This window comes from Ursus arctos, unplaced genomic scaffold, assembly GCF_023065955.2.
Source record: "Ursus arctos isolate Adak ecotype North America unplaced genomic scaffold, UrsArc2.0 scaffold_37, whole genome shotgun sequence".
Classification (NCBI taxonomy): Eukaryota; Metazoa; Chordata; class Mammalia; order Carnivora; family Ursidae; genus Ursus; species Ursus arctos.
Window position 1 is genome coordinate 5,989,446 of NW_026623053.1, and position 25,593 is coordinate 6,015,038.

A 25,593-nucleotide genomic window follows, 5' to 3' on the forward strand; every position below is an offset into this window, starting at 1 on the left:
GTAGGGTCGGTCCGTGTAGGTCCAGAGCAGATGGGCTCCACAGGCTCTAACTCTCCTTGCACCCCGAGGGGATGGTCTCTGGGCCAGGGAGAGGGCTGGGAGGAGAGGTATCACCTGCTGAGGAGGAGAGGAAGGGGAGCGTCTGGGCCAGTGCTGCACCCAGGATGCTCGGAGCCTCTAGGGCGCTCCAGGAAGGCCTCCTTGGGCTGTCTGTGAAGCGGCCCCTCGTCCCCTGGAGCCCCACCCCATCCCCCATGTTCATGTCCCTGTGGCTGGCGGGCGGCGAAGAAGAGTCTGGAGGCAGGATCTTGGCTTCAAGGAAAATAACTTTATTCTGCTTCCTCCAAAGGGGCTGCTGTATAGGCTCTGGAACTGGGGGCTTCACCAGCACCCTCAGGACGGGGCAGATCAAGATGTGGCAAAGCTACTCCTCATTCAAGCTCTTTAGAAAGGAAACAAAGTCCAAATTAGTTCTGGGGAGGTGGGTGTTGGGCAGGGACGGGCACAGAAAACAAAGGGGAGATGGGGCACCCGATGGGGTGGAGGGCCACTGTGGGCCTGTGGGAGGCCCCTATGGTGGTGAGAGATGTGTCCTAGGGGTCGGTGTGGAGGGGTCAGGGCTCTGAGGTCAGCCAGAGGGAAGCTGCTTGGGTGAGGAAAGGGGGTCCTCTAGGCGGGCCACCTTAGGGCTGAGTTACTAGGCTCTAGGCCCAAACTAGGTGAAAGACGAAAGGAGACCAGCAGTTGCGGGGAACTGGGACATAGTGGGTGTGTACAAATTGGGGTCTTCTAGGGTTGCTGACCACCCTAGGGCTGGGATTCACAAAGCATTGAAAGTTAGAGCTGGAACAATCTTAGAAGGCACCGAGGACGGCATTACCTGCCCTCTGGGGCTTCAGGGTTCAATTGTGGGGGGTGAAGGGAGAGGAGGGATCCCTGGCATGAGTGGGCTCTGTCTGAGGGGCACTGATGCTGGCGGACGTGCTGACACGGGGCGACCAGTGAGGCCCAGCGGAGGGACCCACCTTGGCGCCGATGTCCCGGCTCTTGGCCCGCAGCTTGTTGACCTGGGACTCGGCGATGTCCGCCCGCTCCTCGGCCTCATCCAGCTCGTGCTGCACCTTCCGGAACTTGGACAGGTTGGTGTTGGCCTGTTCCTCCTGTGGGGGTTCAGGGATGGGGAGGATGAGGTGAGAGGAGGCCAGAGCTTCTCTCAGCCTCCTAGCTTCCGGGGGGGGGGGGCTCCCCAGTGTTCCTCCTCCAGGCCCAGTCCCTAGCAGGGCCACTCACCGCCTCCTCGGCCTGGCGCTTGTAGGCCTTGACCTTCAGCTGCAGCTTGTCCACCAGGTCCTGCAGCCGCAGCAGGTTCTTTCTGTCCTCCTCCGTCTGGGGGTGGGGTGGGGGCGGTGGGGGGGGTGGGCGTGAGGAGGGCGTGGTCATGCTAGGCGGCATGCCCCTCCCTCAGCTTGTTTTTACCGGGAACGTAATACCTACTCTCTGATCTTCAACAAACTCTTGCACACTTCTTGTAATTTTTTACCACAAAAAACTACGAATATTTTTAATGTTTTGCTTCAGGAAAGAGTCTAGGGAGCTGATGGAGTCCTGAAATTCTGCACAAAACCATGCACGTGTGCTGTTCCAGGGAGGAGGCCCTTAGGGGTCCTGGGGCCCCAGGCAGGGTCAACTCTCCTGTTCTAGAAACCAGCACACACTGGCAGGAGCACTGGGACTGCATCATGCTGAGATTTCCCGGGCTGCAGGGAAATGACACAGACTTGATCTAAGGACATGTGTGTATGAAGACGGTAACCTTCTGGATTGGAACAGAAGCAAAATCTAATTAGGGGTCTGATTCTAGAAAACAAATCAAAAAGTTTTGAGATTTGTTGAATGACTTTGGGGTCGTTTTTGGTATATTTTGGTGGTCATGGAACCCAACTGGAGTTTAGAGACATACTTGCTTTCTGGAAATCTGCTGGGTGAGCTCTGCCTGGAGCTCTGGGTGTTGTCCCCAGGGGGCAGACGGAGGGTGAGGTTGGAGGCAGAGCTCCCAGGCCAAGAGGCACAGAGATTGACCTCTAGCCAGGGTACAGTCGGGGTAGAACAGGGCTGAGCAGGGTGGAAACGGGGCAGCCGGGGGCTGCGCTTCCACTCCTTGCCCTGGAGGAGGCTAAGAGAGATCACTTCATTCCTCTCGGTGGTATCTCCCTGGCTTCAGGCCGTAGTGCAGGGGATCCAGCCCAGAGCGGCCACCATGCCCGCACCTGGTAGGTCAGCTCCTTGATGCGACGCTCACTCTTCCTCATGCCCTTGATGGACTCCGCGTTGCGCTTCTGCTCGGCCTCCAGCTCGTTCTCCAGCTCCCGCACCCGGGCCTCCAGCTTCTGCAGCTGCTTCTTGCCGCCCTTGAGGGCGATCTGCTCGGCCTCATCCAGCCGGTGCTGGAGGTCCTTGATGGTCTGCTCCATGTTCTTCTTCATGCGCTCCAGGTGCGCGCTGGTGTCCTGCTCCTTCTTCAGCTCCTCCGCCATCATGGCAGCCTGCAGACACAAGAAAGGTCTAAGAGAACAAGGCCCAGGGCCTCTTGTCCTTCGAAGGTCACTATTTTCCTGGCCTGGTGTTTGTTTCCCAAGGCCCGCCGCTCCCGCCGCTGCATGAGTCAGCTCGCCAAGGCTCGGGGGCCTGGCCTGTGGTGGGGGCGGGGGGGAGCGGGCACTCACGTCGGTGATGGCCTTCTTGGCCTTCTCCTCGGCGTTCCTGCACTCCTGCACCGCCTCTTCCACTTCCGTCTGCAGCTGGGACAGGTCTGCGTCCATCTTCTTCTTCTGGTTGATGAGGCTGGTGTTCTGAGGATCAGAGAGGGCAGAGCACGAAAAGCACTGAGCATCCACGGGGAGGGTGCTCTGAGACCTCACCCGCGGGGTCCTGCCAGCTGTGCCTCCCTCCAGGGCCGCGCCGCCGGGCCGCTCACCTGGGAGTGCAGCAGCTGCACCCGCTCGCTGGTCTCGATCAGCTCCTGCTCCGCCAGCTTCCGGGAGCGCTCCGTCTGCTCCACCACGGCCCGCAGCTCCTCCAGCTCTGCCTGCAGCAGGTTGTTGCGCCGCTCCACGATGGCGATGTTCTCCTTCAGGTCGTCGTTGGCGCGCACCGCGTCGTCCAGCTGGATCTGGGTGTCCTGCAGACCGGGAGGGCGGGCACGCCACAGGGGTTGGCCGGGGCCCATCAGGCGGCCGCGGGGCGAGGCCGGCTGCCGGCCGGGAGCATCAGGAGGGGGTCGGGCTGTCCCCGCAGGAGCCGGGAGGAGCCCGCTGCCCGCGCCACCGCCCAGCGCGGCCGCGTGGACGCCAGCGCGCACTGCGCGTGCGCGTGCGGCGACGTCCCGCCTCGGGAGCGTCCCCGTACCTTCAGCAAGCTCTGCAGACCCTTGACTTGCTTCTGGGCCTCCGCGGCCATGCGGTTGGCGTGGCTGAGCTGGATCTCCATCTCGTTGAGGTCGCCCTCCATCTTCTTCTTCACCCGCAGGGCCTCGTTGCGGCTGCGCGTCTCCGCGTCCAGCGAGGTCTGCAGCGAGTCCACCACCCGCAGGTGGTTGCGCTTGGCCTGCTCCATCTCCTCGTCCTTCTCCGCCAGCTTGCGCTCGATCTCCGCCTTGATCTGGTTGAACTCCAGCTGGGCGCGCAGGATCTTGCCCTCCTCGTGCTCCAGGGAGGCCTGGCAGGGGGTGGGGAGAGAGGGTCTGAGGCCCACTGTCAGGGCACGGGGCGAGGGACAGGGGTCTGTCCATGAGTCACGGATACAAAGTGAGTTCGAGATTGAGATTAAGTGGTTCAAAGAAGCAGAAGGAGGAAGAAGAAAAGAGAATTTAAAAGAAAAAAAAATAGGCTTTGGAAAGGTGGTTCAGACGCTCACAGAGGAGAGCGAGCTGTGAAGACAAAGAGGAAAATGAAGAGAAAGGTGTTGCCAAGGAAACGGAGGCAATCAGGCACAGAATGTGAAAAACCCCAAAGTGGGAGGCAGAGGCGGAAAGGAGAGGGGAGTGGATCCAGGAAATCTTGTCTGAGATGTAATGGGTTGAATGTGCGAAGGAAATAGAGTGACCTATTCATTCGTTCATTCATTCATTCATTCATGCCACAAAATGTTTGTTGAGGGGCTGCTATGTGCCAGGCACTGTTCTAGGCTCTGAAGATGGACCAGTGAACAAAATGGACAAAAAGGAGATGAGAACAGGGACCCCAGCCTAGGGCTTCCCCTCACCCCCCCCCCCCCGGCCACGCCCTGCACACACACCTCAGCCTCCTCCAGGGCCGACTGCAGCTCCAGCTTCTCAGCCTCCAGCTGCTTGCGGACCTTCTCCAGCTCATGGATGGTTTTTCCACTGGAACCCAGCTGCTCGGTCAGGTCGGAGATCTCCTCTGTGGGAGGGGCCGGGCCACTCAGCTGGGGGCTGCCATGGTCCAACATGGGGGGCACCCGTCTTGGAGGCCCTGGGTGGTGCCCCATGAGGAAACTGCCCCCAGCCCCTCCCTGGCCTCTCAGGCCCCAGCGCACCCTGAAGGTTCTTGTTCTCCCGCTTGAAGGTCTCCAGATGCTCCAGGGACTCCTCATAGGCGTTCTTGAGCTTGAAGAGCTCTGTGCTGAGGGAGCGCGCCTCCTTCTGCGAGGACTCCAGCTCCGACTGCGACTCCTCATACTTCTGCTTCCACTCGGCCAGGATCTGTGGGGACCTGGCTCACTGCGCAGCCCTCATCCCTAGCCCCAGCCCCCCAACCGCCCCTCCAGGGCCTGCCCAGGCCCCTCGGCAGGGCTCAGCCTCCTCCCCGGCCCCCCAGGAGGAGGTCCCTGGCTTCATGGTGATGCTGGCCTCCCTGCTGTGCCCCTGGTGGAGGCCGCCAGCCCAGGCCCACCTTGTCGAAGTTCCTCTGTTTCTTGTCCAGGGCCGCAGCGGCTGCGTTGGAGCGCTCCACATCCACCATCAGGTCCTCGATCTCATTCTGCAGCCGGTGCTTGGTCTTCTCTAGCGAAGAGCACTTGGCATTGACGGCCTCCACAGCCTCCTCGGCATCCTGCAGCCTCTGGGCCAGCTTCTTCCTGCCCAGGGTAGTGGGGGTTGGGGGATGGGACAGGGTGGGGAGGACGGAGGGTGTAGATTTGGACAAGGGGAAACAACGTGAGTATTCTAGAAAACAGTCCTTGAAAATTCAGAAGCGTTGTTGGAGAAGCTGAGGAGAGGCCCCAGGAGGTCTGAGAACGGGGCTGGCAGAGGGTCTTGGTGGCACACTGTGAAGACCCACAGCACCCAGGAGGGCCTTCCAGGTGGTCTCCTCTGACCCTGGGCCACTGCACTTCCCCTGTCACAGCACCCTGCCCCTGGAGGGAGCACTCTGCCCTCAGACAAACCTTTTGTTCGTCTTATATTCGGATGAGAAACATAACGCGAGCAAAAAGCTTCCCTGAGAGGAGAAGGAGGTGGGGCCCTGGACGGGGTTCTCCTGTGTTGTCAGAACCTGGCCAAGCATCCATCCCCGGTGAGGAATCTTCGCAGCATTGGGCTGGGTTGTGTCCCGCCTGCAGAGGGGCCTCAGCTAGAGGCGGGCCGCCCGGGACTCACTTGGCCTCCTCGAGCTCTTCGGTCCTCTGGATGGCGTCCGTCTCGTACTTGGTCCTCCACTGGGCCACCTCGGAGTTGGCCTTGGACAGGACGCGCTGCAGCTCGGCCTTGGCCTCCGTCTCCTCCTCGTACTGCTCCCGCAGCAGGTCACAGTCGTGCCGGGCTGACTGCAGCGCGTGGGCCAGCGCGTTCTTCGCCTGCGAGGGAGCGGGCACCGGGAGGAGGGCTCAGCTTTCCCCAGAGTACACCCCAGTCCTTGTCCATGTCTTCACCCTAATGTCTCCAGCCTCCCTGGGACTTCCCCTATCTCTAATTCCCCGGGGGATACGGAACAGTCTCCGGAGGACGAACAACAAAGAGTGTGCATGTGGCCCCGCACTGTTCACTTGAGCCATGCCCAGCACTCCTTGCTCCTCACTGGAGCTTGCATTACCAACCTCAACCCCGTCGACGGGGGAGGAGGCAGCGGCTCAGAGAGTGGAGGTGGTTTCCTCAAGATGACCAAGCTCTGAGGGGCAGGTTAGGATTGGAGCCCTGGCCTTTCTAGAAGGTCTTATTCTTTCCCTCTTTTGTTCATGAGGCCGGCAAAGTGCCCCAAACAGGCTCCAGTTTAGTTTCTTTCTCCAGCTTTCAGATTGTCCTGCTAATCCCAGGACCCACTTGTGCCTTTCCTGCATCCCACACCTGCATCCCGCCAAGGCCGCCATTCCTCCCTAGTGTGTTTCTCTCCTCCCCTTCTCGTTCCCCTGACCCAGACCCTTCTCCCTCCAGAAATGGCCGCAAAAAGGCAGAAGGCCTTGGCCTGGGCAACAGACTGAGGAGGCATGTGCTAGGCCCTGGGCTGTTAACTCCGTATGGAAAATGGGAGAACAACGGAAAGACAGCAAGCCTCGTTCTTGGGACCTGCTTGCTCCTTGCCTGGGCCAACTGGCCTGAGTCTGGGCCTCACCTTAACCTCCTCCTCCAGCTGCCTCTTGAGGTCCTCCAGCTGCTGGGTGTAGGTGAGCTTGCCTCGGGTCAGCTGGGAGATCAGGGCCTCCTTCTCATCCAGCTGCCGGGACAGCTCGCCTGGAGAGGCATGAGGGCACGATCAACTCTGGAAGGTCAGCCACCCCTCTGTCTCCCAATCCCCTCCCTTCATCCTTAGGCCCATTCTCTGGAGAAGTGTGTATGTGTGTGTACATGTGTGTGTGTACACGTGTGTGTGTACATGTGTATGTGTGTGTACATGCGTGTGAGTGTCTACCCAAGGCTGGGTGGCTCAGGAAGTCAGGGGACATGGGGTGGGGCTCACCGTTCTCGGTCTGCAGCTTGGCCCGCTGGCTGGTGAGGTCGTTGACAGACCGCTGGGTCTCCTCGGCCTTGCTTCGGTGCTCGTTCATCTGGTCTTCCAGGGTCCGGCACATCTTCTCCAGGTTAGCCTGAGGGAGGAAGGGGAGTTGTACGATGGATGTGGGGGGCACTGAAGGGTGGAAAGGGGTGCAGTTACAGAAGTGAAGAGGAGAGGCATGGAAGGGAGAGGATGGGAGAACAGGGTGGGAGAAGGGAAGCAGGAAACTGAACCGTCAGAGAAGAGAGGAGACATGGACCGAAAGTGGAGGTGGGTGGAAGGAATTGGGTGCAAGGACGGTGAGCAGGCGGCCCACCTTGGCCTTGATGATCTGCTCCATGTTGGAGGTGACATCGTCCAGCTCCAGCTTGAACTCGCTCTTCTCCTTCTCCAGCTTCTGCTTCACGCGCTGCAGGTTGTCGATCTGCTCGCTCAGCTCGGCCACGCTGTCCGCGTGCTTCTTGCGCAGGGCTGCCGCCGTGGCCTCGTGCTGCAGCGTGGCCTCCTCCAGGTCCCGCCTCATCTTCTGGAACTCGGCCTCGCGCTTCTTGTTCATCTCGATCTGCACGGACGTGGCCCCTCCGGCCTCCTCCAGCCTCTCGCTGATCTCCTCCAGCTCCCGGGACAGGTCTGAGCGCAGCTTCTCCACCTTGGCCCTGGCGGTGCGCTCGGCCTCCAGCTCCTCCTCCAGCTCCTCGATGCGAGCCTGGCCCGGGACACGGAGGGCTCAGACCCACCGCCCGGAGCCGCCCATCGGAGCCCCCACCCCAGAGCTCTAGAACATTCCTGGCCTGTCTGGAACAGCAAGTCTTTCCAGTTCTACCAGGAGAGAAGTGGGAATAAAAGGATTTGGAGAAGATGTTTTGGACAGCTGAACTAGCCTTCCTTTAGGCCAGAACATTATACATTTTCTATCGGAAAGAAAGTGGTTGAAGTTTACTGTTTAAGAGGGACAAAGAGACCTGTGTTCTAGGGATATTTTAAGCAAAAACACAAAAAGTTTAGAGTGAGAGAGCCATGTTTGTCTAAAGACCTAACAAGCTGTCTGCTCTAGGGGTAAGAATCAAAGTTACAGACTGTCAGGGCTAAAGGGATCTTGAAAGCCACTGGTAACAAGGGAGGACACAGAGACCCAGATATCTGGAGTGGGTGCCCCACCGTTGCCATCTAAATCAGAGTTGAGACAGGAAGCCAGGATTTCTGTCCCCTACACCTGTGACCTTCAAGTTCTTTTCCTATGTCGTCCTTGGCTCACCCAGCCCCTCCCAGGAGCCTTCCATGGGTGCACTGCGGTAGCTTAGCATGTCCCTTCGTGGACACATAGCAAGTTCCTGTAATGCTGGGGGGGAGGGCATCCTGGAGGAGAGGGTGGAGGAAGCTGACCACCAGCCCGGGGCATCCCACACCTTACCTGAAGCTCTTTGAGCTTCTTCTGCAACTGGCTGCCCAGGGCCTGTTCATCCTCAATCCTTGCGTTGAGGGCATTCAACTCAAAGTCCTTCCTGTGGGGAAGGAGGGAGAGTAAGATGAGGAAGATCGGTTGGGCAGCAAGAGGGCCCACCAGTGGTTGGAAATGGTAACACAAAAAAACGGAGAGCAGGATTTCATCAGAAAAATAGCATCTGGGGAGGAGGTAGGGTCCCTGAAAATGTAACGCGTGCTGAAGGACTGAAGTCCAGCAAGAAATGTAATGGGCAGAGCACCGCAGGCGGAGAGACAGGACCTGGACTCTGTGGGACTTCCTCTCTGTGGTCCTGTAGAATGACGGCATTGCATTAGATGGTTTCAAAGGCCCCTTTTCGCTCTGATGGTCTTTAATTCTATCACTGTTACTTTGGGCACTTTGGTTAACCTCTCTGAGCCTTCGTTTCCTCTTTGGTAAAGTGGGCCTCAAAATACTATCCTTAGACGGTGGTTCGGGGATCCTTGGGATCATATATTCCCTCCTTCTTTCAACACATGGTGTGCCTGGGGGAGCGTGAGGGCTCCTGGGCAGACACAGGCCCCATGAGGACGCAAGCCTGATGATTCTTAGAGCCTTTCAAAGTCCGGACCCTAAAGCCCCATAAGATCCTTGCTGATCCAAATCTACCCTGCGGGCTCAGTTTGTCAAGTGTGGGAAGTGGGTCTGTACATCTTGGTAGGGCTTGCAGTAAGAATTGGATGCATAGGTTAATCAGACCCCGCACTGCTCAAGCCTGGCGGCTGACCCACTTCTCTGTGGTCCTCGGGGCTTTCTGAGAAGAACCTGAAAGGCCTTTCCTGAGAGGCTTTTGTGTGGAGCCTTCCTCAGTGTTAAGCAACTGGTCTCCAAGGAGACTTGTGTGTAGAAGGAGGCAAGCTATCGGTTTCCATCCTTCTTCGCTGCCCAACAGGAAGAAAAGGCTTGAGGGATCCAGGTTAGGCTTGTTGCCAGGGAGGACTGGAGGGCCCTGCTGCCTGTGTCTGGGGGAGGAGAGCCCTCTTCCTGGAGGCCTCTGCCCACGGTTTTGCACCCACTGATGGAGGCTGCATGAGGCTGTGTGGCCTCCGAGGATGGGCATCTTGGGGCAGTTGCAGTGTCACGGGGAGAACAGGCTGCCGAGCCGGGGAGGAGGAAAGGCGCCAGGGAGGGGCACACGCTACTTTTTCAGCCGCTCGTCTAGCTGCTGCTTGTCGTTCTCCAGGTCCATGATGCTCTCCTGGGTCAGCTTCAGGTCGCCCTCCAGCTTCCGCTTTGCTCGCTCCAGGTCCATGCGCACCTTCTTCTCCTGCTCCAGGGATCCCTCCAGCTGGTGGGGAGAAGGACCAGTGTGCCCCGTAAGACCAGTCATCCTGATTTGGTGATTTGGAAGTTCAGCCACTCCAGGTTTGGGGAATCCTAAGAGATGCTCAGGACTTGGAAAAGCGTCCCCAGAGTGACCTGGGGACCATGAGAGCGCCTAGCATGGAGGGACGGTCAGTAACTATTTGATAAATGATTTCATGAATGACTGTGTGATGAAACCCAAAGCTCCATTAGTTCATTCAGTGGGCTCCTGCGGGCCTGTGCTAGGCACTTCAGATGCGCAACTGAATCAATCCACGTTCTCACCTAAAGGCAGCTTACAGTCCTATGGCTGAGACAGATACTTCGATAATGGTAACATGGGTGATAAACGATCCAATGGAGATATGCACAGAGAGCTATCTGTGGAACAATGGTCGCTGAGGGTCAGATCCTGCTTAGAATATTAGAGGTCCAAAGATCCTCAGAGCCTCACAAAATTCCCAAAGAAATATATTACGTTCTTATGTGATAACTCTCTAGACCCTGTGGTTGAAAGTTGAGATATTGAAACTAAATTGAAAAAAAGGAAGTCCGTCTCTATTGTTGATCATATCAGTTGATCACACATGACTCATAATTGATCACCCTTCCACTTTTCTATTCCCCAGCTCCCTTCTAGAAAGGTATCAGGGGAGGGAACAGTTTCCAATCCCATCCTTCCAAACACACACTCATACACACAGACACACACATACAGCCATGGTATATCTAGGCCCTGTGACAATCTACTTACATCGTCCACCTGCTGCTCCAGCTTGACCTTGGCCTTGGTCAAGGTGTTGACCTTGTCCTCCTCAGCCTGAAGGTCATCTAGGGCCTGCTGGTGGGCCTCTTGCAGAGCCTTCTTCTCCTTGGTCAGCTTGGCGATGATCTCATCTAGCCCAGCCATCTCCTCTGTCAGGTTCTTCACCTGTCGACCAAGAACCCCGTCTCCTTTAGGGTCAGAGGTCATTGGCCTGGAGACATCTATGGGGATGTCCAGTGCCAAGGACCAGGACCATACCGTGGTCTAGGAATCCTGAGAAGACCTGGGCTGGGGCCAGAAGGAGCTGCCCTCACCTTGTTCTCTGTTGCATGCTTCTCTTTCTCCACCTTGGCCAGCGTCAGCTCCAGGTCATCGATGTCCCTCTTGAGCTCAGAGCACTCGTCCTCCAGCTTGCGCTTCTTGGCAGTGAGCTCCGCATTCATCTCCTCCTCGTCCTCCAGCCTCTCGGTCATCTCCTTCACCTTGGCCTCCAGCTGGATCTTGTTCTTGATCAGCTGGTCGCAGCGCTCCTCTGCGTCGGCCAGGTTGTCTTGTTCCTGAGCACAAAGCGCAGAGGGGAGGCTTTTCAGTGTGTGGGGTCCTCACCCTGGCAGGTGCAGGGAGAGGCTCAGCTTGTAGCAGGGGAGCTCCAGGATATCTCCAGCTGAGAGGAACCTCAGAAGGATGAGGAAGGAAAGAATTGCAGGACAATGTGATGGGAACATTGGGGGATGGAAGCAGAGAGGAAGGGAACCCAGAAGTCTCTTTACTTGGCCTTCCTCCTCTGGTCTCCTTCACCAAAGGGAAAGAACCGCATCTACTGAGGCCAGCACTTTGCATATTTACTGCCTGGTGAGACGGGCAGCTTTATCCCCTGTGCAGAGATGAGGACACTGAGACTCAAAGATAATTCATGGTTGCCTAGTTCAAAAAATTATTGAGCTGTGGCTCCAGCTTTCCCAAGTGGAAAGCCCATTTTTTAAAAGTTGGTTCTTTCCCCCTTCCCTTTTGTTCTCGAGAGGGACCTCCTTGGAGGTCTTTAGAGCGTTGATTCCAGAATCCCGTGTCTGTGAGAGGACACGGTGAGCTCTGGGTGGGGGGTGCAGGAGGTGTGGGAGCCGGGGGCTGAACAGGTGCGTGAGCCCACGGAGGCCCGGAGCCTCACCGCCTGCACTTGGAGCTGGAGGTCGTTCTTCTCCTGCAGCAGGGACACCATCTTCTCCTCCAGCTCCTTGCGGCGAGCCTCCGACTTCTCCAGCGCCTCTTTGAGGCGCGCAAACTCCTCCTTCATGGTGGCCATCTCCTTCTCTCTCTCCGCGCTCTTGAGCAGGGGCTTGATCTTGAAGTAGAGTTTCATCCACGGCCAGTTCTTGACCCCCATGAAGGCCCGGATGTTCCACTGGATTATCAGCAGGGAGTCTCTGCGGGGGCCCAGCAAGAGGGTGGTGAGAGAGTCCCATCTCTCCTTCCTGTCCTGAAGCCCTGACTCCTAAGCGAAGCCCTCCCTTCCTCTGTGGTGTCCTGGCTGTGAGGCCCGCCCAGAGGAGCCCCTCCTGCTGGTCTGCTTGTTTCAAGTCTCGGTGAGCTTTCTCCTGACACTGCCCCCGAATCGGCCTAGGCCTTCGATGGCCAGGAGCCTCCTTTTGGAGCTCTCACCTGCGTTCCAGCAGTTTCTTGTACTCCATTCTGGAGAGCACACCCCGAGACTGGGCCTGGATGCGGGTGATGATGCGGCTCAGCTTCTCGTCCCGCATCTCCTCCAGCAGCCCCAGCAGCCCCGCCTTGAAGAACACCTGCGGGCAAGGGGCGGGTGGGCCGGGAAGGGAAAGAGTTCTTTCAAGGAGTTAACACCCGAGGAAAGAACTCAAAGAGGGAGGCCAATGGCAGCTGGAGCTGGGAGAGGGAATGATGCTGGGAGGTCCATGGGGAGGGGAGCATGCCTTTTAGAGATGGTTCTAGGATGACTGGTAAAAGGGAAGGAGCTGTGAGGTAAGGAGCCAAAGGACAAGACAGGTCTTTCTGTAATCAGCTCATCTCCTCCCTTCCCTTACCTTGGTGTGGCCGAACTTGTACTGGTTGTGGTCAATGTCCAGGGAGCCCAGAAGCTTCTCTGCCCCTTTCCTGCTGTCAATGAACTGGCCCTCGGGGATGGCTGCTGGATTCAGGATGCGGTATCTGGAGAGACAGGTGCCCCGAGTCACCCACGTTCTGCACCGATCTGCTCTGCCCACAGCATTCGGGGCCATCTGGGGACTCCCCTCCCCACCAAGTCTGCGCGGGCTCCCCCTGTTCCCTGTACCCACCTCTGCCGGAAGTCCCCGTAGAGGATGCGGTTGGGGAAGCCCTTCCTGCAGATGCGGATGCCCTCCAGCACCCCGTTACAGCGCAGCTGGTGCATGACCAGGGGGTTGTCTATCACCCCTGCAGCGGGAGGAGAGGAGGGACGAAGGTGTGGGGAGAGGACTGGACTCAGTCAAAAGTTCGGGGCTCTGATTCTGGCTCTGCCACTCACTAGCCAGCAACCTTAGCAAGTCACTTCATAATGGTCCTTTTTTTTTCCCCCCTAGCTGTACTCTTGAGAGTAACCAAAAGGTTTTCACATTCCTTCTTTTATGTTGTGTTTATTATCATAAGCAGTTGCCAGGGTGGTTATATCCCATTTTCTAGGGAAGAAACTAAGCCCAGAGGAGTTAAGCCCAGAGAGGTTAAGGCACTTCACCAAGGTCAAAAGCTGACCAGAGCAGAGCCAGGCCTTGAACTCAGGCCCCTGATGCCTCCAGCTCCTGATCAGTCAGAAAAAGGATAAACAATCTCTGTATGTCTCACTGGGGGTGCGTGCTGTGAGGCCATGCCCATGAAAGTGCCTCACAGGGCCCCCCCAAGCCATACTGTAAATACAAGGAAACGGGGCGGGGGAGAGTAGTCTGCTACCTCATGGGGGATGGGACGAGAGTCATTTGGAAACCACCATGGTGGGGGATTAGGAGATGGCTTAGGAGGCCCTGTCCCCAGGGCCTGGGGCACATGGGCAGCGGGGGGCTGGGCTGAGTTCTGCGCCTCACCTGGAGACTTGGTCTCGTTGGGGATGATGCAACGCACGAAGTGGGGGTGCGTGGAGCGCAAGTTGGTCATCAGCTTGTTCAGATTTTCCTGTGGCCCAAAGCGCAGGAGGGGAAAGTAATGCGAGTGAAGGAGAGAGAAGGAGGGAAGGGAGAGGAGAGGAAGGAAGGGAAAGAGAGACAGAGAGAATGAAGGAATGGCAGAGAGGATACGGAGGAGGGAGAGGTTGGAAGGCCAGAGAGAAAGTGAGAGTGAGATGGGAAACAGGGAGAGAAGAGGCCACCCAAGAAGGGGGAGAGAATGGAGAGGAGGAAAGACAAGGAGGGAAAGGGGCCACAAGGGAAGCGGGAGACAGAGGAGTCAGGCATGGGAACGGCGGGAAGGAGCAGGGCTGGTGGGTGCTGGGGAGCCATGCTGGGCTGGGGCTGGGGCACAGGCTTACCCTGTGCAGAGCTGACACGGTCTGAAAGGATGAGCCTTTCTTGGCTTTGCCTTTGCCCTTCTCGACAGCTGTGGGAAGAGAGTCAAGGAAAGCGACCTGAATGGACGTGTGGGAGGCCAGCCCTCCACCACAGACTCTTTCCGTCCTCGCTGGCATTTGACCTCCAGGCGACGGTCCTCACTGGGGGCGGCTCGGCTTCTCCACCCCATTCTATCTCACGGAACCTGTAACCTCAAGGCACAGCCCGACACGAAAGTGGTGGAGTGTCGCCATGGACTTGCCTCAGAACCACGGCAGAAACCCTGCTCCTTAGTCCCCAGGGTTCCTGGCTCTACTCACGTGCGTCGGCCCCCAGGTAGTTGGCAAACAGGCTGCTGAGCAACTTGAGCGAGGACTTCTGGTACAAGGCCACCACCGTCTCGTTGAGCGGGTCCTTGTTCTTCTGCAGCCAGCCCAGGATGTTGTAGTCCACGGTGCCGGCGTAGTGGATCAGGGCGAAGTGGGCTTCCGGCTTCCCCTTGATGTTGCGTGGCTTCTGGAAGTTGTTGGACTTGCCCAGGTGGTTGTCATACAGCTTGGCCTTGAAGGTCATGTCAGTGGCCTTGGGGAACATGCACTCCTCCTCCAGGATGGACATGATGCCCATGGGCTGAGGGTAGAGGGGAAGGTATCACTGAGAATGCTTCACGTGGATGCTGAAGGATCCTGCTCTGAGGTCAGTATTTGCTTATGGTGATGCCCCTTTGGGAATTAAGGTACCAGGCTCAGCTTTGAGGACAGTTATCATCAACTTGCACCTGTCCATGCGTTCCCAAGGCAGAATTCTTTGTTCGATTTCAGAGGGAGCTTTGTGAACGTCTGGGAATGTGGGTGGTCCAGATGCTTTACACAGCACTCCATTGCCCAGACCCCTGAGATGCTGGGGTTGAACACAGGTGCAGTCTTATGATTCCCTGCCCCACACCCAAACCAGGTTAAACCAGGGTTGTTAAACACACTGGTATGGGAGGATTCCTGAAGCTGCCCATCCTCCCCGTGTCCATTCCCAAACCCCTAGGACGTCCGCTCTCCCTGTGCCCCCCTGTCCTGGGTGGTCAGGACAACACAGGGCTCGGGACCCAACACATGTTCCCTAGCAGGGAGAGGGGCTGCCATTTCGACGGGGGCATTCAAGTAGGGTGGGATTGGGGCGCTCAGGCACTCCATCTGGGACGCCAGGCGGCGGGGGGAGGCCGCACCTTCTCGATGAGGTCGATGCAGGCCTGCAGGTCCATGCCAAAGTCGATGAACTCCCACTCGATGCCCTCCTTCTTGTACTCCTCCTGCTCCAGCACGAACATGTGGTGGTTGAAGAACTGCTGCAGCTTCTCGTTGGTAAAGTTGATGCAGAGCTGCTCGAAGCTGTTGAACTGCAGGGGCGGGGGCGGAGCAGGTCAGCCGGGCAGGGGTTGGGGGGGCCGGTGCGGTCAGCCCGGCCCGCGCCCAAGCCCAGCCAGGGGTGTGGCTGGTCCCCTCCCCCGTCAGGCCAGGGAGGGGGAGCTCCCCTGGAAGACGGGACGAGGCGTCTGCCACCCCTGAGCCCCACTGCCTTTCCCGCGACTGGCCACGATGGTCACAGGTGCGAACGAGTGAGGCACATATGTGCCTGGGCTCCCCCCACTCACGTCGAAGATCTCGAAGCCGGCGATGTCCAGGACCCCTATGAAGTACTGGCGTGGCTGCTTGGTCTCCAGGGTGGCATTGATCCGTGTCACCATCCAGTTGAACATCCTCTCGTACACGGCCTTGGCCAGTGCCCCGGTGGCATACGCCACCTGGAAGGTAAGGGAGAGACCAGATGAGCAGATTAGTGCGGAGAGTGAATTCCAAAGCCCCCACTGCAGGATGCCAGCCCCCTCCCCATTTATCTCCTGAAGACGACCCACCTGCTGGACATTCTGCCCTTTGGTGACGTACTCGTTGCCCACTTTCACCCGAGGGTGGCACAGCCCCTTGAGCAGGTCGGCTGAGTTCAGCCCCATGAGGTAGGCGGACTTGTCAGCCTCTGGAAGGAGAGGACAGGCAGCCAAGTTGGTAAAGGGATGATTCCTCTACAGGTGTGGCCCACGGCTGCCCCCCAGCATCCCAGACCCCCACCTTCGGTGCCATCCGGCTCGGCCTGCTCCTCTCGCTGCTTCTGTTTGAACTTCATGTTTCCAAAGTGCATGATGGCACCTGTCAGCTTGTACATGGAGTTCTTCTCCTCTGAGGTGAAGCCCAGCACATCAAAGGCGTTCTGTAGGCAGACCACACATTGGTGGAGCCCAGAAAAGGACGTATGGCAGGTAAACGAGATCCCTCTTCAGTAGGAGGGAGAGCTTCTCTCCTGAATCCCTGTAGCTTCTGAGACTCCCATGCCCAGTGAGGAACTCCAAAACCAAGATGGGAGGCACAAGAGCAGGATGGTGTGCCTACGGCCCCAGATCTGGCATCAGCGGTCAGAGCTGTCCTCTGAAGCTGCTCTGGTTACCCACTCAGGTTTTCGACTTTTGTCCCTCTTGTAGGCCCCACACTTGCTTCCCTGCTTAAACCTTCCATACCTGTCTGTATCTAGTCTTCACCGAATAGCCTGCCCCAACCCCATAGCGACACCTTGACCCTCCCCCTTTCCCTTGGTGATGCCTTGCTTTTTGGTTTGTCTGCTTCTCTGTCCCATGGTGTTCAGCCCTCTCTGTCTATTTGAACACCAAATACTGGCCACCACATCTCAACACACCCATTCCCCAACACATCCCGGTCATGGGGCATGTTCTGGCCCTTGGGGAGGGTCATACCACTTTGAATAACAGAGAGACAGCGTCTCCGGTCTCATTTACCCCTCACTGCCAGTCCCCTCACCTCTCGACCAGGTTCTCACACACTTACATCGGTGGCCATGAGCTCCTCAGCGTCATCAATGGAGGCCACCGTGGTCTCTCCTTGGGAGATGAATGCGTAGTCATAGGGGTTGTTGGTGATCAGCAGCATATCTGGGAGAAGATGTGATGCGGATAGGACACAAGCCTCTGGCCGTCAGAGGGGCTGCCTACCACAGCACAGGGCTTGCAGGAAAGCAGGTGACAAGGTTTAATGTGGTCTCCCATCCCACAGAACTGAATCCAGCAGCTCCGTAAACCCAGGGCCTGCCAGCAAGCAGCGACAAGCAGAGGGGACCAGGTTGCCATGGAGATCGTTGGTCTCGGTTGGTAGCTCTGACTCACCCAGCAGCTCAGGCTTTTTGTTAGACAGGATTTGGTAGAAAATGTGATAATCTCTCTCTGCTTTCAACTGGAAAATAACTCTGGATTTTTCCAGAAGGTCTGTGAACGGTAAGGGGAGAAGAAAGAGAGAAATGTGGGGATTTGGGCACAAGAGAGGAAAATGAATGACAAATGTAGCAAGCAAAAGGCGGAGGAAAAGGAAGAGACAAAGAGAGAGGCTCACACATAGACATGAAGAGACGGAGGTGGAGAAAGATTAGAGGACGTCTAAGAGGGAGATGAATATACAGACCCAAAGACACAGACAGAGACAGAAAGAGAGCGAGAAAGACCGAAAGGCAGAGGCCTAAAGAGAGACACAGATGGAGAGACAGAGAGAGAAGTGAGAGAGGTTGGGGTCACAATCACATAGAATGAGGGTGAGCTCAAGCCAAGTCCACGGTACTCACAGGTCTCTATGTCTGCAGATGCCAACTTTCCAGTTGCCCCAAAATGGATTCGAATGAATTTCCCCTGGGGAGATGGAAGAGGCCAGTGATGAGTTGAGGCAAGGCTCATATTTGACATCATCTATCCACCAACGCAAATCCCAAATCCAAGGTCAGGGACTACTCACGAAGCGGGAGGAGTTGTCATTCCGGACGGTCTTGGCGTTGCCGAAGGCCTCCAGGGCGGGGTTGGCCTGGATGATCTGGTCCTCCAGGGTGCCCTGCAGAGGTCAGGAAGGATGGCGGGTGAGAGGCCTCCCCTTCCCTTTTCTCAGCGCAGGCCCGTGGAGGACAACAGGCCTACCTTGCCTGGGGTCTGCTCCTTCTTGCTGCGATCCCCAATGGCGGCAATCACAGCGAAGTACTGGATGACCCTCTTGGTGTTGACCGTCTTCCCGGCCCCGGATTCCCCACTGTTGGGACAGTCAGGGCCTCATTAGGCAGTGAACAGACACTGCCTGAGACGAACAAGCCTCAAGTTAGGAGAGAACGTCTGGTCCTCCTTGACAGTGGGAGCCCCCAAAGCAGGAAGCTGCCAGGTAATGTGCACCCCGAACACACATGGGATCAGGGGAGCACCAGGAAGGGTGCCACAAGGAGCCGCTGGGTTTGGGCAGAAGGAACCTGGTCTTAGCTGGGCAAGGTAAATGTGAGGAGATGGGCCTGGGCCCTTTCGGGAGAGAATGGGTGAGGTTGGCAGAATGCGGAAGGATTCTGAAGGGAAAGACGAAAGAAAACGAGGAGGGGATGAAGACACCGTGATACTAGGCTATGGATGAGTGAGCGAGGAGTTGGAGGAAGGTGAGCGTAGGGAACGGGAGAGGAAAACTCCAAGAGCGGTGGGAAGCAAAAAGAAGTGGGGAAGCAAAGGCAAGGGTAAAGGTCACAGAAGAAAGAAGAGCCGGCATAAAGGTGGGGGGACATGAGAACTGCGGGTCCATGCATAGGGGCTAGGGTCAGGGAGCTTCTGGAAGGTGAACGGGTTACGAGCTGCACTCACGTGATCAGGATGGACTGGTTTTCTCTGTCTGTTGGGAGCAAGTGGGGAGGAAAGGTCAGGAGCTACCCAGGATGCTCTTGCCTGGTGTCTACCCACCCTCTCTGCCCCACCTCCGGGCCTCCCTCCAGGCATGTCCCAGTTGCCCAAACCAACTGTGCATTCCCTCCCATGCGGTTCCCGAGAAAACCCTGCCGCCGAGGCCTGTCACCTGTCAGCATGTACTGATAGGCGTTGTCGGAGATGGAGAAGATGTGGGGCGGCGCCTCGCTCCTCTTCTTGCCCCGGTAGGCGGCCACGACCTCGGCGTTGTACACCGGCAGCCACTTGTAGGGGTTGACGGTGACGCAGAAGAGGCCCGAGTAGGTCTAGGGTAGAGAAGGAGGGTTGAGGTGCTGGTGATGAAGAGGGAGGAATGGCGGGTTTCAGAACAAGAGAACAATGCCAGGAGGGGAAGAAGAGAAAGGAAAATCTATGAAAGCACTAAATCTGGGTAATCCCAGCCTTGGGGGTGTGAGAACCGAAGTGGAGATGCAGGGGCTGGGATACAGAGCCTGGACACGAAGAGCAGAACCCTGCGGCTCCAGGAGGTGGGCCGTTGGGGAGGGCGAAGCTACTAGACTCGGAGGGGTCCCGGATGGCGCTCTCACGTAGATCATCCAAGAGGCGTAGCGCTCCTTGAGGTTGTAGAGCACGGCGGGCTCGTGCAGGAAGGTCAGCATGGCCATGTCCTCGATCTTGTCGAACTTGGGCGGGTTCTGTTGCATCACCTGGTCCTCCTTCACGGTCACCGTCTGCAACAGTCCCCATGCAGGCCCTCCTGTCAGCCCTCCCTCTGCCCAGAAAGGAGTCAGGCGAGTTCTAGCACAGCAGTGTTCAAGAGAGAAGGACCGGGATCGTAGGGAAGATAGACAGGATATTAGGAATCCAAAGGGCTGTTGGGGGGGGGGTGGATCCCTGCCCTGAAGAGGGGGAGATCGGCCTGCCCTCAGGTCTGCATGGGATGGGTCCTGGTGGTACCCTCTCTGTGTACTCCAGCTATGGGGGGGAGGGTCCAGGAGGGCCTCTCACACCAGCCTTGCCACCTACCTTGCCATGCTCGGTCTCAGCGGTGACTTTGCCACCCTCTCGAGACAGAATTTTGGCCTTGACGAACTCCTCTTTGTCATCGGGCACAAAGACGTCTTTCTTGAGGTCAAAAGGTCGGGTCTGGGCTTCCAGCCGCTCCTTCTCTGACTTGCGCAGGAAGGGGGCGGCGGCCCCAAACGCGGCCATCTCCGCGTCCACCATGGCTGCGCCTGCAGTGGCCGGGAGTGGGAGAAGATGCTAGCTACCCTCCCGTCCACCCACCCTCCACGCCCTTCTGCGGGCTTTCTCGCCTTCAGTGGCAGCCCCAGAGCCTATCACCATCCTCTTGAGTCAGGGGTGGGTCACCTTGCACCTCTTTTTCCTTGAGCTGATCCCTCAACCCGAGAATAGCCTAGCAAACCTGTCAGGGCAGAAAGGGAGGCCAACTTTTGTTTGGACTGGGGCTTTCCTAGAGGAGGGAGGAGCGTCCTGGGCTTCTCTGGAAGCAGAATGCTAACTATGTCCATCTCTAATCCTTGTCCCTCCCTGGCTCTTCCCCAGTCACAGGCAAGGGGCTCTTGGTTGCCAAGACACACTCCCCAAGGCAAGGCAGAAGCTAGAGTCCCATAGCCTGGCCTTGGGGCTGTCATGGCCAGTCTTCCCGGATTCCCCCACACTCCACATTCAGCTTTCCTTACCTCGGGTTATTGAATGTGTGTACTAGATGAAAGGGGCTCAAGCCTGCAGGGGACCTGGAAAGAGGGAAAGCTGTGTTAGGGCCACCTCCCCGCTGCTCCCTGGCTCTGCCCTTCGGCACTCACCCCTCCCCCAGGCCTGAAAACAGGTGGGGAGTGGTGGCCAGCTTCTCTGGTCCTGTCCCCTGTCTGGCTTTCCAAACACTGTGGCCCTTTCTCCTGAGCAATAATTCTAACAGTTTCCTGATGTCTATTCTTTGTCCTCGAACTTGGGAGATGGTCCCACCCTTGCCTATACTCACCTAGTGAAACTTGACTACTTGGAGCCATCTGAGAAACAGCTAATGGTCGCATTTGTTCAGTGCTTTACAGTTTCCAAAGCCCGTTTATGCACACTCTCTTACTCAATCCTCACCCCATTCTACAGATGAGGAAATTAAGGTTAAGGGGTTTGCTTGTCCAAGAACACATAACAAGAAGTGGCGGAGTCAGGCCTTGAACCCAGGCCTCGTGACTCCAAAGCCAGTTCTCTTCCATCCTGCCCCCATTGGACTATCAGTCTTGGTGGACACTCTCGGAGAGGAGACCCTCGTAGGCACCCTCTCATAGGCACACCCATCACACAGCTGAATGCCCTCCACATGTCCTCTGACGAACACGCACATCTACTGCTCGTGCACACGCCTCATACAGACCCGCTTCCTGCCTACACCTCGCCACACACACCCTCCCAAGGTGCCATCACGCCGCGGCAGCAGACACGCACGTTAAGTATGTGTACAGTATAAAAAAGCCCAGATCGCTGGATGTTCCCAAGTACACAAAGACCTGAAACAGGGCCGCCTGGGTGGTGTAGTCGGTTAAGTGTCCCTCTCTTGGTTTCGGCTCAGGTCACGATCTCGGGGTCATGAGATCAAGCCCCAAGTCGAGCTCTGCGCTCGGTGCGGAGTCTGCCTGAGATTCCCTCTCCCTCTCCCTCTGCCCCTCCCGCTCGTGCTCTCTCTCTCACTCTCTCAACTAACTAAATAAATCTTTAAAAAAAACCCAATAAAAAAAAAAGAACCCAAAAGACCTGGGACAGCCACACCATGTGCCTGTGAGCCCCTTTTGCAGGGTGTGCACACGCTGGAGTGGTCTCGACTCCCGGATGTGCACACAAGCACCTCCACGTGCGTGGATATGGGTAGTTACCCATGACAGACCCCACAGAACTAGCTTCTAAGCACATACACTTGCTAAGTCATTGTTCTCTGCCATCCTCTTCTCCCTCCCCTCAAATGGACCAGCTAGCCTTAGGCGTGATCATAGACACGTCTCCCACTTGATATTTCCGTATCTTCATCAGACAGCGAGGTACACACCCTCCCCTTCCATGCATTGAGACTGGGCATGCTTGTACACACACACACACACACACACACACACTCATCTCTAATGCATAATGCATTCTGGTCCCATATGCTCAGATATAGACATTCACACCCCCCCCAACACATGAGCGAGCCCCCCACTCCCAGGGCACCTACACTCATGTTTAGACCTGCACTTGTGTGCTCAATGATCAGACCTGGTACTCTGCATGAAGCCCTGCATGCAGCTTGCTGTTCCTAGAGGAGCCCCTTCCTAAAGCTGGGGCCCCCTATCCCAGAGGAAGGCCTCCTGCTCGGCGCTCCTACCTGAGAGCAGCAAGGGAAGACAGAGCACAGGGGAGAGCTGTGGAGCTTGACCTGGTCAGGGGCCGTATATATCGGGCAGCAGGCGCCCCCACCCCCACCTGCACCCAGTCCCTAGCCGGATTTAGAAAGGGCTGTTGTCACTAGAAGCATTTCCCCCAGGCTCCCCCCCCTTTCCCCAAAGTGCTCCCCCCCCCACCAGCTAGGAAACAATTGGAAGTGGTCGTCATTGTTATGGCATGGAGCGTGCAGGGTCTGAGTTCCAGGGGGCGGGGATGGCTCAAAGTGCAGCCAAAATATCTCCCAGGCCAGGCTTCACATTCCATAGCTGGCAGGACAGGGGACTCTGGTCAGACCACCGTGACCTCAGGCAGGCAGGGGCCTGGCCCTCCCCCAGGGCTCTCCTGGCCTCTGACACAGTTGCCCCTCCGACCCCTGCCCCCTGAGCTGGCCCTGCCCCACGCATGGTGTCTTCTCTGCTTCCTGGCCTGGGTCCTACCTCCCCAGTGAGATGGGAGGGGGTGAGTGTGAGCAGCAGAGGGGTAGGGCAGAGCTGGGGGCATGGCCCCCGCGTGGGGGCTAGCCTGGAGCAGCTGGAAGGAGGTTTCCCAGCCAAGTGGCAAGAATGACGAGGGAGCTTAGAGATGGGGACTCTGGCTTGGGCACTGATTTCCTTGGACCAGCCAGGCAGTGTGTTGAGGTCACTGAACCTCAGAGCCAGGCAGGCCATTCGTTAGTCCTTCATTTTATGGAGAGGGGAAGTGCCTTCTCTGAGGTCATGCAGCTAGGCAGAGCAGCAAGATTCAAGGCGGTGGGGGGAGCTGAGCAGATGGGGGCTGGAGGCCAGCGTGTGGAGGGAGGGCTGGAAGTCCAGGGAGGCAAGGAGTCTCTGTGCTCAGAGGGCAGACCCAGCTGCTGCCTGACGGTCCTAGTGGACCCCCTGCCTGACTCACTTTCCTAGCCCAGCCTTCAGGTACGGAAGGTACGGAGCGCTCTAGCCCAGAGCCAGATGCTCGTGGAGGCACAGAAAATACAGCTACTTGGAGCAAGGAGACCCCTAACAAAGCCAGCTGCTGCCTGGCCCACCTATAGCCTCTTGTGATCTCTGAAGTGGCCTCTCACCAGACCCGGGGAGACCGGTGTTCTGGCAAGTGGGGCAGAAGGGCAGGAAAAGTGTCCCCCTTTCCTGCAGGCCTGAGAAGCAGCCACACAGGAGGTGAGGAAAGGGGGCTGGAGCTCAGCCCGTGAGCACAGAACGGAGCTAATGCCACCGTCTTCTAGCCACCGCGTGCGCAAGCTTCACGGGCTCTGTGTCCAGGCAACCACTGCGTGGTTTGCTCTGAAATCCCCCTCCTTCCCCAGCACAGCTCTCCAGTGCATGCGGATTAATCCATTTGATTAGCTATCAGCTTGCAAGCAGAGCGGCAGGCCTGGGGGATGGGGAGGGCAGAACAGGTACGTTTTGAAGGTGGGGTAGGCACAGCAGGGAAGGGTAGATCCAGGTGGGGGCCCCCCCTGCAGGGGCTGCTCGGTAACCCTGGGCACAGTCTGAAAGCCTTGAACAGCCATGGGGTGTGGGGGAAGGGTGCAGGTGAGTGGAGGGTCGATCCCCAACCACAGGGGCTGCTGAGGCGGCCTGCACGGGCCCTGCTGCTAACATGACTGGCAGGACAAACTCTGCGGGTCTGGACCAGGCCCTCCCAGGGGCTGAGGAACTAAGCCCCCACTCGTAGAGACCTCAGGGTTTGGTGACAAAGGGCAAAAACCTCTTTTTATCCTCCCCTTGCAGCTTCCCAAGCCCAAAGCCTGACTTCCGCTGCCTGACTTCCCAGGGCTCAGGTGCAGATGCGGGGGATGAGCACAGAGGGTGTCAAGGCCTTTCAAAGTCCGTGTCTTCACCGAGGGCCAGCCTCCTTGGCTGTGGAGCTGGAAAACCTTTCCTACATTTAGGGCAATTGAACTCTGTTTCCTTCTTCCGGATTCGGGGTCACTGACCACCACTCCCCTGCAGGCTGGCGCTGACCTCCCTGCTGCTTAGCTCTCTGCCTCATACCCCCAGGGTCTGGAGACACATTGGAAGGTCTGACATCCTTAAAGACCCCCACTGACTCCCCAGCCCTCTGGCACCTGCTCTTGGCTCTGCCAGGATTCTCTTCCTTCCACAAGCTACTGTCTGAAGACCGAGCAGCTCTCCCGATCCCTTCCTTCCACAAGTATTTATTGAGCGCTTACTAATGTGGCATTGTTCTAGTCAGTAAGGATCTCAGAGTGACCAAAATAAAGACCCTCCCTCCTGACAGCTCTATTCAACTGCTTGTAGAAGTGGAATCTGGGCCTCAGCTTATAGCCAGGGCCTTTGCTCGCATGCGCATTCCTGGTGGGGAGAACGAGGGGCCGGGGCCCCACCATGTGGGGGTGGGGGTGGGGACAGTGCAGCGTGTCCTGCAGAGTGAGAGCAGACAAGACAAAGGAGAGCAGAGCAAAATGCTATAAATAAAGAGGGGCTGGGGGGAGGGCAATTTCACCAAGGTAGACCAAATAAGGCCTGGAGAGAAAGGAAGGTGATCTGTCTCCCCTGCCCTGCCCTGCCCTGCCCTCCCCTCCCCTCCCCGGCATGGTGCCTGCTTTGTCTGGGCTCTGTCACCACCCTGATCAAGTGTCAGGCCCAAACTGGGACCATTTGCTGTGACATGCCAGCAGGAGTTCAGAGAAAAAGTTGCTAAAATTACTATCAGGAATGGGGAAGGAGGGGGTTCACTAGGGCAGGTTAGAGTGGACCTCAGTATGGAAAGAGGGAACTCAGAAAGGAGTCCCCAACCCCAGAAATGGGAGCAAAAGAGGGGTAGGAAGAAGCAGGGGCTTGGCCCAGGGAGAGGAATGAGACGCCAGTTGTTGAGCACATGTGAGAAGGGGCCCACCCTGCGGTGGGGCCAAGCGCTCCTCTCTGCCTGCCCCTAGAATTCCTGACCTTGGGGGGACCCCTACCCTGGCTCCACACGAGCCTGGGATTAGGACCTGGGCTTTGTGCCTGTCTCAGGTTTCCCTTTACAAACAGCTGTTGCTTCTTGTCATTCTTTTGTCTTCCTGCTAGCTCCAAAATCTTTTGTACCCCTCCGCACTCTGCCCCCACTCTCCACTCCAGAGCCTCTGCTTTCTGATAGACAGTGGGCAGCTGGAAAGGAAAGAGGGGAGAGGGCTGGGGCTGGGGCTGGGCTGGCCTAGTTTAGGTTGGGGTCTTTGGGAAGGTGGGTCTGGCTTCCAGGGAGTGTTTGCAGGGGTACATCTCACCAAAAGAAAGGCTTTGTGGGGCACGGCCTGTCTAGATCTGACGCTGGAGGCCTCAGAGGGCATGCAAGGAGCTGTCTGGTGAGCTTTGGTGTCAATCACAAAGATCCAGTTTGAAACCCATCCCTTCCATTTCCCAGCTGTGTGT

General features: G+C 57.4%; 1 protein-coding gene across 4 annotated transcripts; it reads right to left on the bottom strand.

Annotated features, from left to right (window-relative positions):
- Positions 1-308: 308 nt before the first annotated feature.
- MYH7 (myosin heavy chain 7) lies at positions 309-22,364 on the bottom strand. Of its 4 annotated transcripts, XM_048214446.1 has the most exons (41): positions 22,055-22,199; positions 20,790-20,908; positions 20,491-20,544; positions 19,814-20,022; positions 19,375-19,518; positions 18,936-19,092; positions 18,728-18,755; positions 18,032-18,140; positions 17,856-17,948; positions 17,689-17,752; positions 17,240-17,338; positions 16,905-17,008; positions 16,137-16,275; positions 15,926-16,044; positions 15,665-15,814; positions 15,239-15,409; positions 14,340-14,649; positions 14,001-14,068; positions 13,561-13,648; positions 12,802-12,919; positions 12,550-12,673; positions 12,155-12,291; positions 11,664-11,919; positions 10,813-11,055; positions 10,487-10,663; positions 9,570-9,715; positions 8,356-8,446; positions 7,261-7,650; positions 6,909-7,035; positions 6,564-6,682; positions 5,615-5,811; positions 4,911-5,094; positions 4,555-4,720; positions 4,294-4,418; positions 3,406-3,714; positions 2,975-3,178; positions 2,724-2,849; positions 2,268-2,543; positions 1,291-1,386; positions 1,026-1,160; positions 309-442 (listed from the first exon to the last, which is right to left on the bottom strand). In XM_048214446.1, exons 4-41 carry the CDS (start codon positions 20,012-20,014, stop codon positions 425-427), a joined length of 5,808 nt encoding a protein of 1,935 aa, XP_048070403.1. In that variant the 5' UTR covers positions 20,015-20,022; positions 20,491-20,544; positions 20,790-20,908; positions 22,055-22,199; the 3' UTR covers positions 309-424. The 4 variants fall into 4 exon arrangements, with proteins under 4 accessions (XP_048070403.1, XP_048070421.1, XP_048070363.1 ...); XM_048214464.2 differs by lacking the exon at positions 20,790-20,908 and having other exon boundaries at positions 22,164-22,364; XM_048214406.1 differs by lacking the exon at positions 20,790-20,908 and having other exon boundaries at positions 22,055-22,202.
- Positions 22,365-25,593: the final 3,229 nt, after the last annotated feature.

What these genes read in the sequence shown, in the direction of transcription:
- MYH7 (XM_057306458.1), bottom strand. Translation starts at nt 20,014, where the DNA reads ATGGTGGACGCGGAGATGGCCGCGTTTGGGGCCGCCGCCCCCTTCCTG. An exon ending in CTGAGACCGAGCATGGCAAG is followed by an intron (nt 19,519 to 19,813) that starts GTAGGTGGCAAG and finishes GGACTGTTGCAG; the next exon opens with ACGGTGACCGTGAAGGAGGA. An exon ending in AAGGGCAGAATGTCCAGCAG is followed by an intron (nt 15,815 to 15,925) that starts GTGGGTCGTCTT and finishes CTTACCTTCCAG; the next exon opens with GTGGCGTATGCCACCGGGGC.